Source organism: Sebastes fasciatus, chromosome 1 (assembly GCF_043250625.1).
Source record: "Sebastes fasciatus isolate fSebFas1 chromosome 1, fSebFas1.pri, whole genome shotgun sequence".
NCBI lineage: Eukaryota > Metazoa > Chordata > Actinopteri > Perciformes > Sebastidae > Sebastes > Sebastes fasciatus.
The window spans coordinates 23,707,142-23,725,926 of NC_133795.1; the positions used below are offsets into that span (position 1 = coordinate 23,707,142).

At 38.8% G+C, this 18,785-nt stretch overlaps 2 protein-coding genes across 4 annotated transcripts in view; both read left to right on the plus strand.

Moving 5' to 3' along the window:
* Window positions 1-3,598: 3,598 nt before the first annotated feature.
* On the plus strand, window positions 3,599-12,405 carry nfs1 (NFS1 cysteine desulfurase). The gene is made up of 13 exons (XM_074638772.1): window positions 3,599-3,951; window positions 5,332-5,408; window positions 6,074-6,190; window positions 6,330-6,413; window positions 6,837-6,989; window positions 7,081-7,174; window positions 7,364-7,498; window positions 8,177-8,334; window positions 8,421-8,526; window positions 8,736-8,817; window positions 9,546-9,629; window positions 10,036-10,125; window positions 11,045-12,405. The coding sequence occupies exons 1-13, from the start codon at window positions 3,846-3,848 to the stop codon at window positions 11,106-11,108; spliced, it is 1,350 nt and encodes a 449-aa protein (XP_074494873.1). The 5' UTR covers window positions 3,599-3,845; the 3' UTR covers window positions 11,109-12,405.
* A 1,858-nt stretch (window positions 12,406-14,263) lies between these two features.
* Window positions 14,264-18,785, plus strand: part of cpne1 (copine I) — a 28,553-nt gene continuing 24,031 nt past the window's right edge. Inside the window, exons 1-2 of one of the 3 annotated variants that reach the window (XM_074638792.1) lie at window positions 14,282-14,394; window positions 18,260-18,326. The gene's annotated coding sequence lies outside the window, so the exon portion shown is untranslated. Of the gene's footprint in view, window positions 14,395-18,259; window positions 18,327-18,785 lie in introns of all 3 variants that reach the window. The other 2 variants (XM_074638803.1, XM_074638784.1) reach the window with 2 other exon arrangements.

Consider the following 18,785-nt stretch of genomic DNA (forward strand, 5'->3'; position numbering starts at 1 on the left):
GAATCTGAGTGAAGGAGAGCAGGCAGCGGAGACGAGGCTCCGGCCACACGCGAGCGCGCATATGCGAACGCGCATGTGTGCCGACCCGCTACATTTATATGCTTAAAAAGTTACAAACAGTCCCTTTAAAGGGACTGTTTGTAACTTCTTACACGTATAAATCAATCCGGGTGGGTGTCCAATGCTCGCTCGCGTGTGGCTACGCTGTTCAGACTCAGACTCCAACACAAACTACACAGAAGCACCAAAAAACGCAAAGTTCTATCTAGTGAAAATCGTCTTGCAAAACAGTGTTGGCCGCGGTCTGAGGATGTGGGGGAGACCGTAGCTTTGGTCTCCAGGGCCAGAGTCTCTTTTCCTCTGTCTGCTTGCCTTCACTCACACACCGCGCTCGTTCTCGCTCCCTCGCTCCACCTCTCACGTGCCTGTGCGCACACTACACACTGCAGAAGACCTCGTAGCTCTGGGAATATCTAGTGGACGTTTGTGCAGAAATAACTGCTGCAGCTCCTCCAGACCAACAGAGGTTTTCCGTGTCTGACTGTTTTGACTGATACTCGTTCACGTCTATGTAGAGAGAGCACGAGCGTGAGCAACAGGACGCTGACTTTCGTTGACTTAATCGCCACAGGTGTCGCTGTTAACAAGCATTTCGGATTCTTACAAACAGTCCCTTTAAGTTACTAGTTACGTTGCAGATTCAAATTAATAATCCAAAATATGATCAACAAATACATTATGATGCATTATTAGATTAAGATAAAACTTGATTGAGTCACTTGGGGAAATTCACAAGCCCAGCAGATAAAGTATATTAGTTAAGGTAACCTTTAATACATCGTCCAATAATATCATAAACATTATTCTGAAAGGGGCCATTCTTTATAATGATATACTTTTACATTAAGTATATTTTGATGCCAATACTTTGTACTTTTACTTAAAGGGGATTACCAATCAAATTAAGAATTCCAATATGTTATGTCCATGGCCTAGTAAAGTTCAATCAATATTTGTGAACAAGAGCTGCTCTCTCTCAAAGCCAGAAGCAAGAGAAGTACGTCTCAAACTTGTGATGTCATAGGGTATAAAGCGTGAAGCTGCTACATAGACAATGAATGGGAGGCTGATTTTATGGACCCACAAAAGTAAGTTTTCTTTTTTATACCCAAATGAGCTTTATTCTATTGTAGTGTTGTCAGTTGTGATGCAGAAAATGTTCCCATATACTCAGATCATTCCCCTGGGTGCTCTCAGTGTCATCTAGAACATCTCTCCCAATTCATTGTCTACGGAGCAGCTCCACACTTTATACTCTACGACATCACAATATTTTTCACTCTAGTTTTTGGATTTGTGAGAGAGTTGTTCATGTTTACTAATATTCTTTGGACTGTCTGAGACCACAGGAATAACATGTATGAATTACATGAATGTATGAAAATGGGTGTAGTTCCCCTTTAACAGCATTTTTGAATGCAGGACTTTTACTTTTAACAGAGTATTTCTACATTGTGGTATTGCTATTTTTACTTAGTACAAGATCTGAGTACTTCTTCTTCACTGAATACATACATGCATGTTTGAAAGATTATAACAGGTTGTTTCAGATCATTTGCATGTGAATTACAGCATGAGCATGTTGATGAACATGTGAGTTACACATTATAATTAATTTTGGTCACAAAGACTCACTGTATCTGAGTCATTTGAAAATATTTGCACTTATACAATTGATTTTTTTTGTAATAGCAATAAAAAATACATGTACTATTGTGAGAAAAGTAACTTTACAGCAAAAGTTTTGAGGTAAAATCTGTAAAAGTTGTAAGTGAGGTGCACATTCTCAAATCTACAGGGAGACTGCTCTGAACTAAAGACGTTAGTGCTGTACTGAGGAACAAGCTGCTGTGACTCAGCAGAATGAGATGATTTGTTAAGACTGTGAACTGTGAGGAGGTCACTGATGCAATCTGGAGTAAGGTAAGGTGACGGAGTAACTTGAAAACGACAAGAAGCACCTTGGAATCACTGATATATATATATATATATATATATATATATACACAATAAACATGTTGATAAATGTGCTTGTGAGTTATATAAACCGTTATAAAAAGTAGTGTAATCAACATTCTTCAACAGGGCATCACTGGGTCAAGCAACAATATAAGACATGTGGCCAGCAAGATCATCTGTGTTAAACTGCCCAATCTGTCTCATATATTCCATATTGTCCCCTCTGGGACCATAAAGTTAAAGTTGATAATATAGTGATGGTATAATGTTGTGAGACTGTGGGTTTGAAAATGGCACACATTGTTTTGTGAAATCCTGATTTTCATTAGACAATTGTACCAAGTTGTTAATCAAACATACATGTAGACTGAATATCTGAACCTTGGCTGAACCAAGGTTTCATAAGCTCCAGGATGTGACCAATCACATCATGTCAGATAAGAGCCTCAAACAGGACCAAAACAACGCGTGTCGGCCAGTGAGAGATCAGCCTGTGTAAAGGAAGTTCCGCCCCTGTTTCCAATGCTTGTGCAACCATGAAACAGCACAGACACCGAGCTACGTCAAGCTACAGAGAGTCACCGGATGAAGCTGCAGAGAGGCCGAAGAATAACAAAATAAAATGAAATCATTTTTAAAACGCAACGTTATTTTGAGTACTAAACTCACGTTACTTTTTTTTAAAATTTTTTATTATTGTGTTATAAAGTGATTACAAAACAAGTGAAGACATGTGCAGGGACGTATATAAAAAAGACCAAAATATAAAATATATTATACAGAGAAAGACAAATAAAGTACAAAAACAAAACAAAACAAAAACAACACAAGGGGATAAAAGCAGGTTGAGGAATGTCTGTGTGTGTGCGTGTGAGTGTGTGTGTGTGTGAGAAATGTAGATAATGGGTGTGTGTTTGGCATTGAATGAGGCTAGATGGTCATATATGACATATATCTACTCTTAAACACATATACTGTACACATACACACATATCTACACACACTCATACAGATATCCTTCCTTTTATGTGTAGAGCATATATGCTCTACACATAAACAAAACAAAAAAACAAAAAGAAAATGAATGAGTAAGATGTATATATAATACAGTATATATACATACACATATATATTAATAATATGAATAATAATAAAGATGATGATGATGATGATGAGGTCATGAGGGGGGTGGTACCTGGTCAGACCTACAAGGGAGCGGGACAGAAGCGCAAGTATCGACAGATTAGCCGGAGTCAGCCCACCCCAAGGTGCAGAACCAAACAAATGATCATGGTTTCTGTATTTGTGTTTTGCATTATGTTTTCCAGTCATTCCTTTAGGGTGTAATTACAAGCTGAGATGCAGGTGGGCAACCCACAGACCCTCAGGAAGGGGTTTGCTCATCTTTACTTACGTTACTTTTGAGTATTTACCTGATAAAAAAATTTAAATTACAAAAATAAATAAAAACTTATTTTTTTTCACTTTAAAGTAAAAAAGATTTGACACTCATCATTAGAATATTTTATTTTGAAAGTCATGACCGGAAGTAGTTGGTTGGTAGCATGTTAACAGAAGTGTTGTTGGTTGTTACCTGGATGCAACACGCAGCAGGCGGCAACGTTTCTCAAACCAAACATAACTTCGCTGAAGCTAAACCTTTATTCTTAGAGTAGAGTTATCGTCGTCATTTTCTTCCTCAGAAACCAGCAGGTTAAACAGATTGAACTGGTTAAACTTGGTGAACTCTGGTGGTAGTGTGGTCTTGTTAGTGTGTTGTTGTTATCGGAGGTCAGCGTGTCAGCTGAAACCAGCCAGCCGTCCAGATGCTCTCCACGGGCATGACCGTGTCCTCCCGGCTGCTCAGGCCGGTCTCCAGGCTTCCTCTCTGGCTGAGCTCTGATGGAAGAGCCGCCAGCTCTCAGCCCAAAGGTAACAGCAGCCCGGAGCTCGTTTAGTCCGGTTATATTTATTATACAGCCTCAGAGCAGCTAGCACGGAGCTAATCCCACAGTGACGCAGTTCACTCCTCCAGTATATAACCCGAGTGATCACACGTTAAGTAATGATGACATGTGGGCCTTTTATAAGATTAGAAGAAGACATTAAAGCTACTAAACCATTCAGAAACAATAAGTCCATCAGAACTAGTTGGTTGAAAGAAAATTAATTGTCAACAATTTTATTATTTCATCAATAATTTATTGATTGTATTTTTTTATTTTGTTTTATTTTGTTTACTGCATGTAATACAATTTTTAATTTTATTTTGCTATCTCTTCATTAAACTTATTTTGTGTTTTCTCTTAATATCTGACATATTCTTAGAGTTTTGGACTGCTCAACTAAACAAGACATTTGAATACTACATATATATATATATATATATATATATATATATATATATATATATATATATATTATTATAATAATAATAATAATAATTAAAAAACTCCATTGTATAGTTTGTCCACTAGCACAACACGTTTATGTATACATTGTAAAATGTTATTTCTGTTCAAATGTTCTGCAGTTCTTCCTTTAAGAACCATATTTATGGATCCTTATTGGTAAATGATTGTTTATATATTTGTATATATTATAAATGAATATGTGCTTATATACCATTGTCAGATTTGTAAAAACTAAAATATTGAAATTGGCCTCAGAAATCCAGTATCAGTTGAAGAGATTCCAGATAGCAAATGACCACATTGTAGAAGTTGGAAACAGACAATGCTCAAAGTTTTTATCACACATATGCAGTAAAAATATCAACGTCAAGGACAAATATATTGTCATTCTGTGCATATGCAGTATTCAGTGTACAGGGGAACGAAGTTGCAGTCATTCAGTGCTCCATTGCACACAATAGAGAAACAAACAGGTGCAAAAAGCATGAAACAAAATGCAATACAAATAGTACAGAGATGACAATACAGCAATATTAAAGGTTCTCTGTTGAGTTTTTGACCTCTAGCAGCGCTATGGAGCTATTTTTCTATGAGTGGGTCCGCATTTTATTTGTCTCATGTAAACAATTCTGTATTCAAAGTACTTTAAAATCAGTTTTTCAAATGTTTTATGACGCTTTTGTTAGACCTCAAGGATACGCAAAATGTGATGAAACAGTGTGTAATTTTCAGAACGTGGCAGTTTTCCAGGCTCTGCTCTACAGACACAGTTGATGAATGACTCAACCAGAACTGACCTGCCTGTTGTCTCACCCAGTATTTCATTCAAGAACCATCCAGATGTGATTAAACTCTGAGTAGAATTAGCTGACTGTCTGTTTTTGTTTTTGTGCTGCAGAGTTGATAACGCCACAGGAACTGGATAAAAATGAGCCCCGCCCCCTCTACATGGACTTCCAGGCCACCACACCCATGGTAACCATCACCAACCATGTTGTCATGGCTACAAGCATTACCAGCTGATGTTAGAGAGTCCCTTTCACACAAGCAGTCGATCCCTGAAATGTTCAGGAACATTTCCTGCCTGGGGTCATGTGTAAATGGGAGTAGGAATTGATATTCAGGGAAATCTGTTCTGCCATTTTCCCACCTCAGGATGTCGTGACAATTCAAGAAAAATACTGGTACGGCTGTGTTGTGCCAGAAAGCTGTAACATTGCAGGGACAAGCATGTAAAGGGTTACTTTGGTCTGACAAAAGACACTTTAGTGTTGAGCAAGTGAACCAATCACAAGACTCCGCTGATGATGTATTTGAATCTGTGACTTAACCAACAAACAATAAATAATACATTACAAGAACATTGGCACTGGACAAACACAGCTCCTCGCCACCATGTTCCTGAAAATAATAAGCGACGTCTTCCACCGTGTACATGTACATCCGGCCTTGCCACATCTTCTTCTTCTTCTGTTGAGTTTTTTTGGCAGTTGGCATCCATAAGTGTTGCATTACCGTCATCTGCTGGGCTGTCCTTTGCCCCATCTATTCCGGCTTTGCCATGGCATGTGTAAAAAGGCGCAAGACAGAAATGTTCCTGAATGCAGTGCATGTGTTTGTGTGTGTGTTTGTGTGTGTAGGACCCCCGGGTGCTGGACGCCATGCTGCCCTATCAAGTGAATTACTACGGTAACCCTCACTCCAGGACACACGCTTACGGCTGGGAGAGCGAGGCCGCCATGGAGACGGCCAGGAAGGTAGAGAGACAGATTATTATTCAATTATTTCTTATTTCATTCTAATTGTTCACATCTCCATTGTAAACCTTGTACAACATGTTGTGTACTTGGTAATCAGTTCACTGACTGTGTGTTGTGTCTCTCTGTCTTTGAGCAGCAGGTGGCTGATCTGATTGGAGCAGATCCCAGAGAGATCATCTTCACCAGCGGAGCCACAGAGTCCAACAACATGGCCATCAAGGTCTCACTTTGCTCCTCCTTTTCATCACTTCCTCTTCGTTACCTCCTCTTCATCACATCTTCTGTCCCTGTCCTCTCTCTACTAACATGCTAGCCAGGTGGGCTGGCGCTAGTCAGTCACAATAGCTATCTAAATACTCAATAAAAAAGAGTTGACAAAATTAATACTACTGTGAAGACAGCGACTTTTGGACATTGGCCTGAATTTGCGTGTCAAAGTTCACCTGTTTGAGCGAATCCACTGATCGCAGCAAATGGAATGAATTGATTTTGCAGCAAAATGTTGCTTTATGTTTTAAATGCTGGTGCGACCCTAACCTGAGAACGCAGTGAGAACAGTCAAAAGGTGGAAGTACAGTAAAAAAATAAAAATAACACCCAGTTTGTGATGATAGCAGTGACCCCGCCTCTTCCTCTCGTGCAGGGCGTGGCCAGGTTCTACAAGATGAAGAAGCGCCATGTGATCACCACGCAGACGGAGCATAAATGTGTTCTGGACTCGTGTCGAGTTCTGGAGTCAGAGGGATTCAGCATCACCTACCTGCCAGTCCAGTCAAACGGACTGCTGGACCTGGAGGTACACACGCTGAACGTACAGAGAGAAACCATTCAGCGTGTACAGATTATATACAGAAGTCAGTTAACGTATTAAAACTGTGTTTCTTCAGCTGTTGGAGGCCTCCATCCGTCCTGACACCTCTCTGTTGTCGGTGATGTCCATCAACAACGAGATCGGAGTCAAGCAGCCCATCAAGGAGATTGGTAACCATGGCAACACACACATGCTATTAACTCCCCGCTTTAGGCAGTAATCAGATTTCTGAAACATACATGTACACAGTGTTTCATCCATAAAGCAGACCACCATGATCTTTACTGTTTTCACTGGGAGTCTCTGATCTGATTCAGTGTTCTGATCAAAGCTATTGATTTTACTCTTCTTGTCCACAGGTAGGATTTGTCGTTCTAAAGGAGTCTTCCTCCACACTGACGCCGCTCAGGCGGTCGGAAAGATTCCCATCGACGTCGTGGACTGGAAGGTTGACCTGATGTCCATCAGCGGCCACAAGATCTATGGACCCAAAGGTTAGCCGTAGTATTACTGTAGATATACCCTTAACTGTTAGCTCATTGGACAAGGCGAGGCAGTTTATATATATATATATATATATATATATATATATATATACAGCACATCTCATGCATGTGGCAGTTCAGAGTGCTTTACAAATTGCATAAAACTAGAAAACGCCACATTTTTTAGAAAATGTACATGTGCTTGCTGCTAAAATTTTCCAGTAGAAACGTGAAATTCTGAAAATGTTAAAGTTGAAGTATAAATACTGAAAGAAGCCGAAATAGTGGTTAAAATGACAGTGACAAAGTTTCAGTTTAAGTGCAAGCACTGAATAAAGTCTTTCAACTGCTTTAATCTCTTACTTTGAAATTGTAATGCGAATACTAGTTTCATGTCAGTAAATGTGTAACTACTAAAAGCAGTTGAATTGTCAGTTGAAATATCAGTTGAACAAAAATGACCATTGAGTCCATGACTCAACTGACATGTAACAGTGAAAGCAGTTCAGAGGCGTCAGTGAAAGTGTAAGTGATTAAAACAGCACTTGAAAGTTCATTTAAAGTGAAAGCAGCATGTATTGATTGAACAGACGGGGTTCCAGTTGTGATCATTGTGGTACTGCACAGGTCATGTTGACCTGTTGGAAGTTACCTTGCCAATGTGTGTGTGTGTGGGTGTGTTTGCAGGTGTGGGTGCTCTATACGTGCGTCGCCGGCCCAGAGTGCGCTTGGAGCCGCTGCAGAACGGGGGCGGGCAGGAGAGAGGGCTGCGCTCTGGTACCGTCCCCACCCCACTGGCTGTCGGGCTGGGAGCCGCCTGCAGCATATCACAGCAGGAGTTGGAGGTAAAAACAAACGCACCCAAACACTCAGAGACTCAACAAATGCATCCAAACAACCTGGGACTTAATGAGTGTGTTTGTGTTTGCAGTATGATCATGAGAGAATATCCATGCTGGCTAATCGTCTGATCCATAAGCTCACGTCTGAGCTTCCTGACGTCATCATGAACGGAGATCCAGAACAACGCTACCCTGGTACATACACACACGCACACGCACACGCACGCACAGAAGTAAAACAAAAACACACCACTGTCACATGCTTGAATTTCAACCAACATGAACTTGAAAGTCCTTGAACTTAATGTTAATGTTCTGTTGGACATGTGTGTTATATTGACAGAAACCTGTTACTACAGTAGAAGAGGCAGATGGTCTAATCTGACTGTTTTTGTGCTTTTCAGGCTGTGTCAACCTGTCCTTTGCCTATGTGGAGGGAGAGAGTCTGTTGATGGCGCTGAAGGATATCGCTCTGTCATCTGGGAGGTCAGACACACACTTGTGTTAAGAATTTTAGACTCAAATGATTTAGTCAACCTATTTTTATTAGGGCTGTCAAAGTTAATGCGATGATAACGTGTTAACACAAATTTGTTTTAACGCCGCCAATTTCTTTAACGCATTAACACAGCTTGTATTTTTAGGTTGTAGCGGGCTCACACTGACAGCTGTTTTTGCCTGTTGGGCTTGAGTTTGTCGTGTTATGATTTGAGCATATTTTTTTATGCTAAATGCAGTACCTGAGAGGGTTTCTGGGCAATATTTGTAATTTTTTTGTGTTTGAATTGATTTCCAATAATAAATATATACATACATTTGCAGAAAGCAAAGTAATTTAATAAATGACAAATGTCCCTTTAAGGTACATTTTGAACAGATAAAAAATGTGCGATTAATTTGCGATACTTTAATAAATTGACCGCCCTCATTTAGTGCTACCCTGTGGTGTTTTTGACCATTCACTGTTCACATTCCTGTCGCCTGTTATTCCACATTATTCCACTGACTGCAAGTTAGCAAACATGTAAACAATGCACACTTTAACATATTATAAAGATCGGCTTTGCAAATGATTTATGAGGAATGTTTGTTAGACCTCAGGAATACATAGTGTATTTTGGCGAGAAACAACTTTTTTGTTTGCAAGTTAACTCCACCCGGGAGTTTTTGTCTTGTATATAAAAGATGAATGAATGTTTTTTGTGTGCACACAGTGCATGTACGTCAGCATCTCTGGAGCCATCATACGTCCTCAGAGCGATCGGAGCAGATGAAGACCTGGCTCACTCTTCCATCAGGTATGAACACGGATATCCTCACTGGAATCCACATCATAATCCTGATCCCTTTTGAATAACATTTCTTCAGGAGTATATTATGATATATTTATTATATAATGTTTAGGATTATTTGTTGTTTAAATTGTAAATTGAAATACAGCTAAAATGCAATAACAATCTTGAAGACTGGAGTGTAGATTTTAATCAGGATAATAAACCTGTTTATAATCCTAACTATGATCCTCATTCTTGTGCATTCTGTTGGCCTAGTTTTAACTCTCAGACAGGAAGACATTTTTTATTTTAAACTAACTTGATCTCTAAACATCAGCAGCTGGAGATGATTCTCAGCCTTTCTGTCCTCTGGTTTGACTTCAGTTGAATCACATGTAGGGTACTGTAAACCTGTATTTGTGTATGTTAGGTTTGGTATTGGCAGGTTCACCACAGAAGCAGAGGTGGACTATACAGCAGAGAAATGTATCTCTAATGTCAGCAGGCTCCGAGAGATGAGGTGAGTTCAGCTGGACCGCTAACTCTGATCTTATTTTGGTAGTTTTGTCCGTCATTTCTACGGAGGAATGGTCGAATAGTTCCCAGTGAATATCTAATATTATTTTTGCTTGAAATGCCCATCCCTAATAGTAATAACACTGGACTCACCAATGTAAAATCTGAGAACAAGGTGACGTCAATAAGAAAAAGTCTGACTGGTCAAGAAACACAATCCGACAGGTTGAAAACAAACCAATTTGTAAGAGAAACCGAAGTCGAAGGGTAAAATTATTACCCAAATTGTACGTTGCGTACCTATGTCAAGTTCCAGCTTCAACTTTGACTTAGAGTTTTCCTGTGCAATGAGGGATTATTACTGGGGTTTCAGGTTCGCTCGCTTTCAATTTGACCTTCAAATAAAGTGGTTTAGATCAGTGGTTCCCAACCTTTTTCCTTTAGGGACCCCTTTTCTATCATTAAGAAAACTGATGACCCCTGACTAAGGGACATATTTTATGGATATTTTATATGATATTCAATGCATAACAATAACAGTACAGAACAACTGATAAACTGTACAATTAACCCAAATAGTGAACGCAAGAACTGCAGGATGTTTGTGTAAAACAAGCTATTTGGATGGGTTTTTTTTGCAGATTATTTCCTTAGTATATTGCATCAGAGATGATTTTTTCTGTTATTTTTAGGAACTTTTAATACAATTCTGTCTGTATTATGTATTTTTTTTTTTTAAATTGTAATAATCATACAAACTTTTCACAAGTTCAGTGTCAAACTTTAAAAATAACAACTTCATTTAGTATTCTTCACAGAAATGAATGAAATGCTGAGATATAGGCCACTGTATATATACTGTATATATAACCAATAACCTTTCTCTCTCTGTGTGTCTGTCTGTCTGTCTGTCTGTCTGTCAGTCCTTTGTGGGAGATGGTTCAAGAAGGCGTCGATCTGAAGAGCATCAAGTGGACGCAGCACTAAGCTCTTCCCACTTCCTGTTTACTTCCTGGCTGACGAAGACGACAATGAGGATGATGATGATGATTGATTCCCAGGGAACTCTGGGAATGCATTAGCTTTTCCTTCCTCTACACAAACACGCACAAACTTCCTGTCTGACTTGAAGTCTGTTTGTAACCGTAGCTCTGTGTCTCCATAAAGCTCCTCTTGTTGCTCGGTCAGAAGATGTTGTTCAGAGAGTTGCCCAACGCATGGCAACCTCTGCTTGTTGTATGTTGTTCTGTTACACCTGGGTCCTGTATCACAAAGTCAGTTCAGCGTAGTCTGGCTACTCATTGTGTTACACGGCTTCACTTTTAGTTATCTCTGGGTTTACTAATCCAGCTCTTCATTACATCCCGTCACATGTAACATCATCAGCACCATGAAACTTCTATTTATATTACTGAGGCAGCAAAAAGTGATTTACAGCTAGATGAAATGTATCAGACACAATCCCACAAGAAGAATAAAATATAAAGCTGTTGAAGGATTAATATCCAAATATTTAAAGTAAGGGCAAGTAGAAGTAGTACTACTCGTCACTTTAGTGTAAACTCCAGTGATGTTATCGGTCAGTACTGGACTATAGTTGATGCGTTTTGATCTGATCTTCTGAAGTGAACTTGCTCTGGGTTGGCCCCACTGGTTACCATGAGCAGAAACAAAATAGGACCAGCGGGCAGTGCTACTTCAGTGATGCTGGAGGCTGCAGCTGAAGGCAGCAGACCAAAATTTACTGAGCTGTCTGAAGATTCAATGATTCTCTAATAATTCTTTGAGTCAAAGCTTTTCACTTGATTCACAGATGGTCTCTTGCTCTGTTCACATGTGATACACTGTCCTCTCTCTCTCAGGATTCACTCTTGCAGTTTTGCTTTCTCCTCTCACATCGTTTTTTCAGTATTCAATAAACGGCAGCATCATGTCAGTTTATCAGCAGTGTTCACAGTGTTAGCAGCCGCAGTTTGATTATTTCTTTAAAGTCTGGAACGCTCTACAAGACTGGAGCTGATTGGACCACAACAGCTGATTTTTTTATAGTGGAGAGTAAAAATATTTTTCTGAGGTTGTTGATGGGAATCTGAAGGGGATTCTGAAAGTCTGAAAAATTCACTTGTTAAGGGTGGGTCTTAACAGTCCGAGAGGATTTTAAAGTCTTGTATTGTGTTCTTGGATGTTCCTGTCACATTTATTAGAATCTATCTACTGTCTTCTACTGTTACTCTCATCATATACATTATTATCCAATAAAGTGCTGCTTCATGGTTATGCAATACACTTTTGTTTTGTCTTTTTATTCTTATTTTATGATAATTACATTTCATGGACAAAGGCTACATACCACAAAATGTATAGCCTGTGCTAGTTTGCAATGCCTTTACATATTTGGGCCAGTACACAAATACAAACAAAAAGTTATGATATACACAATACAAAACAGCCAGATACAATAAAAATACCATTAAAAAATTAAAAAGCACCTGCTTTATTATAATTAATACATACATGATATACGTGTATTATCCCAAAAATATCACTTTATTACTGCAGTCCATTAAACTGTAGCAGACGTAATGTACATAAACCCGAATACCCAATTACCTCCCCAATTGTACTACTTATTTTACATTCTATATAGTATACTAGGCTGTAATTGTCACATTTCTTAAACCAATTAGCACAAATTGTATAGTTATTTCATGAGCTCATGTGTGCTGGTAAGTGTCCTGTCACCGTCAAGTCAACAAATTACTTTATGCATCATGTGTATACAATATGAAGTTCAGTTTCAAGTTTCAACTTATTTATTGTCATTCAATTCAAAACTTTATTGCATTTAGTCCAGATAAGAAAAACAACAACAATACATTACATATAATACATTACAATACAGGAAGCACTATAAAAAGTCATGATTAAAAGATATTAAAAATATTAATATTAATATAAATATATACATACATCATTGCCTTACATATAAAGAACTATACCAGTGCCTCCACAGCTGTGATTGGTTACCCTGTAGTGCTAACTCTGATGTTAGACAACCACAAGATTATGTCATTCTCAGAGTGATTAAACCGGCATATAAATTTGTACATGAGATTTCCTAATACAGTTTGAAAAGTATTTATGCCTGCAGACACAAACATTTCACTTGCACTGGAACATCTTGGTCTTTTTAATAATATTCTCATTGTCGTGCAGGACAATTACAGAGCTGCAAAATAGTGCAGAAGTTAAAATAAATCTAGGGATAAACTATAACATATAAGATGTAATTGCAAAGTCAATAAGCTGTAATGTATATGCGTAAATATACACATATCTGTTTATATATATATATATGAACAGGTAGTGAAAACTAAAACACCAGGACAAGTTCCTTCTTCATATGTAAATAAATATATATATATGGTGTTTTAGTTTATATATTTATGGTGTTTTAGTTTTTACTGCCTGTTTATATAAACAGGTAGTAAAAACTAAAACACCAGGACAAGTTCCTTCTTCATATGTAAATAAATATATATATATGGTGTTTTAGTTTATATATTTATGGTGTTTTAGTTTTTACTGCCTGTTTATATAAACAGGTAATAAAAACTTAAACACCAAAGCAAGTTAATTTATATATAAACTAAAACACCATATATATATATATTTAAATTTATATATAAAAACAGGTAGTAAAAACTAAAACACCAGGACAAGTTCCTTCTTCATATGTAAATAAATATATATATATGGTGTTTTAGTTTATATATTTATGGTGTTTTAGTTTTTACTGCCTGTTTATATAAACAGGCAGTAAAAACAAAAAAAACAGGACAAGTTCCTTCTTCATATGTAAATAAATATATATATATGGTGTTTTAGTTTATATATTTATGGTGTTTTAGTTTATATATTTATGGTGTTTTAGTTTTTACTGCCTGTTTATATAAACAGGTAATAAAAACTAAAACACCAAGGCAAGTTAATTTATATATAAACTAAAACACCATATATATATATATTTAAATTTATATATAAAAATAGGTAGTAAAAACTAAAACACCAGGCAAGTTCCTTCCTCAGCCTTGTAGGGGGCGCTGTTGCTCTGACCGAGGCGCTGGCCGTAGTCTCGCGTCATCACGTCTGGTATCGCGATGCTTGCGCCGACATTTCGTGCAGCAGCAGCAGCAGCCTACAGACAGAGAGGAGAAGAGAAGGAGCTCCGTTCATGAGTTAAACCTCAGTGTGTTTATTCACAGATTTCTCGGTAAGAATCCAGCAGCGGCAGCAGCCCGCTCAGTGACACACCTACACCGGGTAGCTTAGCAACGAGAGGAGCCGTTAAAAGCGTGCACCGTGCTCCGCTCCAACAACACACACACACACACACAAAGCGAAGCTAGGTGGCTAACGCTAAGCTAAACTAGCTACATTCAGTATTCCTGCTGGGAACTAGCTAGTTAGCTCGCTATGACTGCGAGCATCTCACTGTAGAGGTTTCATGTCGGGTATTTATCATTATAATGACTTTATAACATGTTAAGGGAGGTTTAAAATGGTGTTTTGTTAACGTAGCTGCTGGCTAGCTAGCACAACCAATCATTACTCTTCACTGCAGCTCGTCTCATGTTGTAGTTTCCTCTCTGTATGACCTGATGAGGAGCAGGTGTGTGTGAGTTACAGCTATTTTGTCTGTAGCTGAGTATTTTGTCGGGTTTCACTGCAGACTACTAGCCATGCCTCAGAGGCATCCCGTCACACACACACACCAGTACCAGGTGTCAGGTTGTGTTGCTGCTCGCTACACCACCAGCTAGCTTTAAGCCATTTTACAGACATGGATTCTGCAAAAGTAATGGCTATTTGTCATGCAAACATAGGTTTCTGTAATGTTAAATGCTCGTAGTGGTTGAGCAAAGTGATGGGTTTTACACAAGGCCGATATATCTGCAGATATTAGCTCATTATATGTTCATATTGTTAGACCAACTCCTGTCAGGACAGGTCCTGATGAAGGCCACAGGCTGAAATGCGTTAGCAGATATCATGCTACACGTACATACTTGTAGGTGAAGTTGTACTGGAACTTGAAGCACTAACATGTCACCACCATTACATTTCTTGGTCGCAATTGTTTAAAAAAAGAAGAGGAAACCCTATTAGGATGTTTAGTTTTGGTATGGGTTATGTAATGAAATATATATATATTAGGGATGTCACGGTACCAGGAAATCTAGTAGTCGATACCGATACCAGTGAATTTACACGATTCTCGATACCAATTCGATACCACGGTAAAAAAACCCCAATAAATCCCATGTAATTCAGCATGCACTCCTTTATTAAAACATTTGAACATTACAAAAACAGAGGCATGTAGCCTTTAAGTAATAAATAAAAATGTTTATTAACATTGCAAAACAGAACAGTTGCATGTAGCCTTCAAGTATTTAAAACAAACAATATTGTCTGGATGTCTGTCTTTGAGGTGCTTTGCTAAATTGGAAGTATTTCCTCCTTTGGAAAGAAAAGTACGACGGCACCGTTACTACACCGCATACTGGTTTTTGCGAATCTATTATTACCCCTTTTAAATCTGCCTCGAACGCAAAGTACTTCCATACCCGGCTCTTGCTATTTGTTTTCTCAACGAGTTGAGGCGGAGGCCGCTGCCATCTTTCACGTCTCGTGTTGTTGTTTTTTTCCGTGCTGTTGCGGTGTTCTTCTTCCTTCATTTCACGGCAGATGAGAACACTTGGAAGCGTTTACACTGCCACCATTGGATCCGGAAGAATTGTATCTCCAGTACCTCCGCTCCGGTACCAAATGACCATTACAGGCATCGTTCGGTACCTTTGGTACCGAAGAAAACGAGTACTGTCACATTTTTTTAATTTTGGTACTGAGTAGGTACCGAAGTATCGGTTCTCGTGACATCCCTAATATATATACTATATTTTTATCAATATCGGTAAAGGCCTCAAAAATCCTGTATCGGTTGGGTAATTTATTAGACACAACATAGAATTCTGCTGCATATTTTATTCAGTCTGTTTGCCCACAAACTATGTTAAGGGTTTTGTTGCAAATTCAGATGTAGTACAGTTTCCTGTAAGTCAGTTGTTTCTGTTTTTGTCCCTGTGCAGGTCAGTGGAGTTCTGTACAAGCGGAACCAAAGATTTTATTAGTCACTGAAAATATATGGATGATAAGGTGGTCTGGTGCACACAGCTACAGTTAAAGGTTATAAGGTGCAGCAAAAGGCTGTAAGCTCCAGGCTTCATTGCACAGATCCTGTTTCGTTGTCCTGTCTGTTGAGATTTGAGCTCCTAGTTGGCTGATGTGTGCAGATCCCCTCATCCTTGTTCTAAAATAGATTCAATCTTGGTCCATGGATGTTGTTCCCCTCTCCTCGTCCAATCCCATTCTTTATGCTGTGTTGTGAGGTTGACGGCGACATGTGGACAGTGATGGATTCCAGCTTTAAACTGAGAAACAAGGCAGTGTTTTGCTTTTTAATCCTGAATTTGCTGTATTGAACATTTTTTTCTGGTTTGCTGGCTGTTTGAAAGAGGTTGTTTTCTGTCTCCTATCAGCTTTATTTGGTTTCTTGGCTTATGTGAGTGCAAACTGCAGCTTCAGTTGAACCTTTTCACCTTTCTCTGGATACTCTTGATTGTTTCTGACATTATTAGCTGTTGTCGTTTCCTCTCGCGTTTTTTTATCCTCTTTCTGCTGTTGATGTTTCACACAGACTGTCTGCAGGTTGACACCCAGAAGTAACATGAGGAGTGGATGTCCAGGTTGAAAATCCATAAAAAGTCAATCTTGAAGAAGCATTAGGAGAACTGACAATCGTCAGTGTTGGTGTGATTTGTCTGTGCCGAGGTTGAGCACTGAAATCATTGATGATGATGTGTGGCGTCATGTGTGGTGGGCTGCAGGTAGCAGCCTCACACCCAGACCAGGGTTTTTGTTTTAATTGTATTTTCAACATTTGTCAACTAGCAAATTGTATGAGCTCCTGAGTGCCTGAAATGTCAGAGTTTAGTGAGATGTCCATCCAGGACTGTGATGTCTGCCAGTCCTGGATCAGTGTTAGTCAGAGAACAGAACCTGAAGATGTGTCTGAGGATCCAGAGGATTGTGGAAGCAGAGAGCATTGCTCCACCTGCTATTGCTCAGCTGGACAACATGGTTTATCAGTATTGCTCTGCACCTAACTTCTATTTGCTTTCTCTTCTGATCAGCTGTCTTTGGTGCTGTGCTTTCAATCGGTTGCTGATGTTGCTCTGGTTTACATAATACTAATGTCGCTCTGGTTGATGTAATGCTAATGTTGCTGTGGTTGACATGATGCTAATGTTTCTCTGGTTTACATGTATCTGACATTGCTGTTGTTAAAATGTTGGTGACATTGCTCTGGTTGATAAGTTACTGCTGTTGCTCCTGTTAACATGATGTTTTGTTGACGTGACAATGTATTGCAGATTTGCTTGTTGACATGTTGCTTGTGTGGTGGTGTTCTACAACCAGTTGGTGACATGCTGCTGGCTGATTTGATGCTGCTCGAGGTTTCAGGATGGATAAGTCCTGTTCACCTGTGTTGTTGCTGGCCGCCTTGGTTGTTACTTGGTGTTTGCAGGGTATTGCTGGCTGGTTGCAGCTCTGCATGTCCAATCTTCAGTTTACTACTTTACTTGTTCTGATGACAGTTTGGGTCTAGTTTGATATTTGTTGTGCACTGCCAGCTGTAGTCATGATGGGTTTTTGTTTTAGACAGGTGTTTCTCAGAAAGGGAAGCCGCTGCAGTGATTTCTGAGATTTGTTTTCCTGCTGCTAGTTTTAAAAGTCTCTTCGTGGCTGTTGAGATTCTTGAGTTTGGTAGTTATTTTCTTTCCTGTTGAGGTAAAGACAACCTTTTAGGATTAAAGCTGAAATCATACAACACGCAATGCTTTAATATTTAACTCTTTGTTGAGTCTGAGTGAGAGTCAGTTATTCACTCTGATTAAGAACAACCCGCCAACTGCAGAAAACACCAAAATCTACTGTCGGTATGTTCTGTGAAAAGTTGAATTCCATCAAGATATTTTGAACAGGAATGTTTGTTTTTCTGACCTTTTCACCAGGTTTCAGTGTCCTGCAGAAATCCTGTCTGTTAAACAGTGAAACTATACACACAGCTTAGTTGCATTGGTGAGTTGCAAGTTGCATGAGATTCATGAAGGTTTGCTGTTGTACAAAATCTTTCAGACTACAAACGTCTTTGTACTGCATGGTAGACAACATACGAGGGCTGATAGACAGAGCGACTCGATTGAGATTTATGGTATTATTAGTAATTAGAATTGGTAATCTTCAAACAAATTGTCTGTTGAACATTTCATCATCTGCTTCAAGTTACAAAAATTGTTGATTTCACTTTTGGAAATTGGGTTTCATATACTGTTAGTCAATACGACAAACACTTTGTTTGAAGCATACTGCATAAGTTGCAGAAAGTTTCTTGTGTAAGAATAGCATTAGGCTGAACTGTTTTACTGAAACACATAAAGGAAAGGATCTAACTATAATGAAGAACGAGTTATGTCAAAGGCCTGCTTAAACTTGAAAACTCTTGTTAGATACCATAGAAACGGTGTGAGTTGTCAATCT

Excerpts from the sequence above, each read along its gene's own strand:
- nfs1 (XM_074638772.1), top strand. The coding sequence starts at position 3,846 with ATGCTCTCCACGGGCATGACCGTGTCCTCCCGGCTGCTCAGGCCGGTC. Across the intron at positions 6,191-6,329 it reads CCATGGAGACGGCCAGGAAG|CAGGTGGCTGATCTGATTGG; the intron begins GTAGAGAGACAG and ends GTCTTTGAGCAG. Across the intron at positions 8,818-9,545 it reads ATCGCTCTGTCATCTGGGAG|TGCATGTACGTCAGCATCTC; the intron begins GTCAGACACACA and ends GTGTGCACACAG.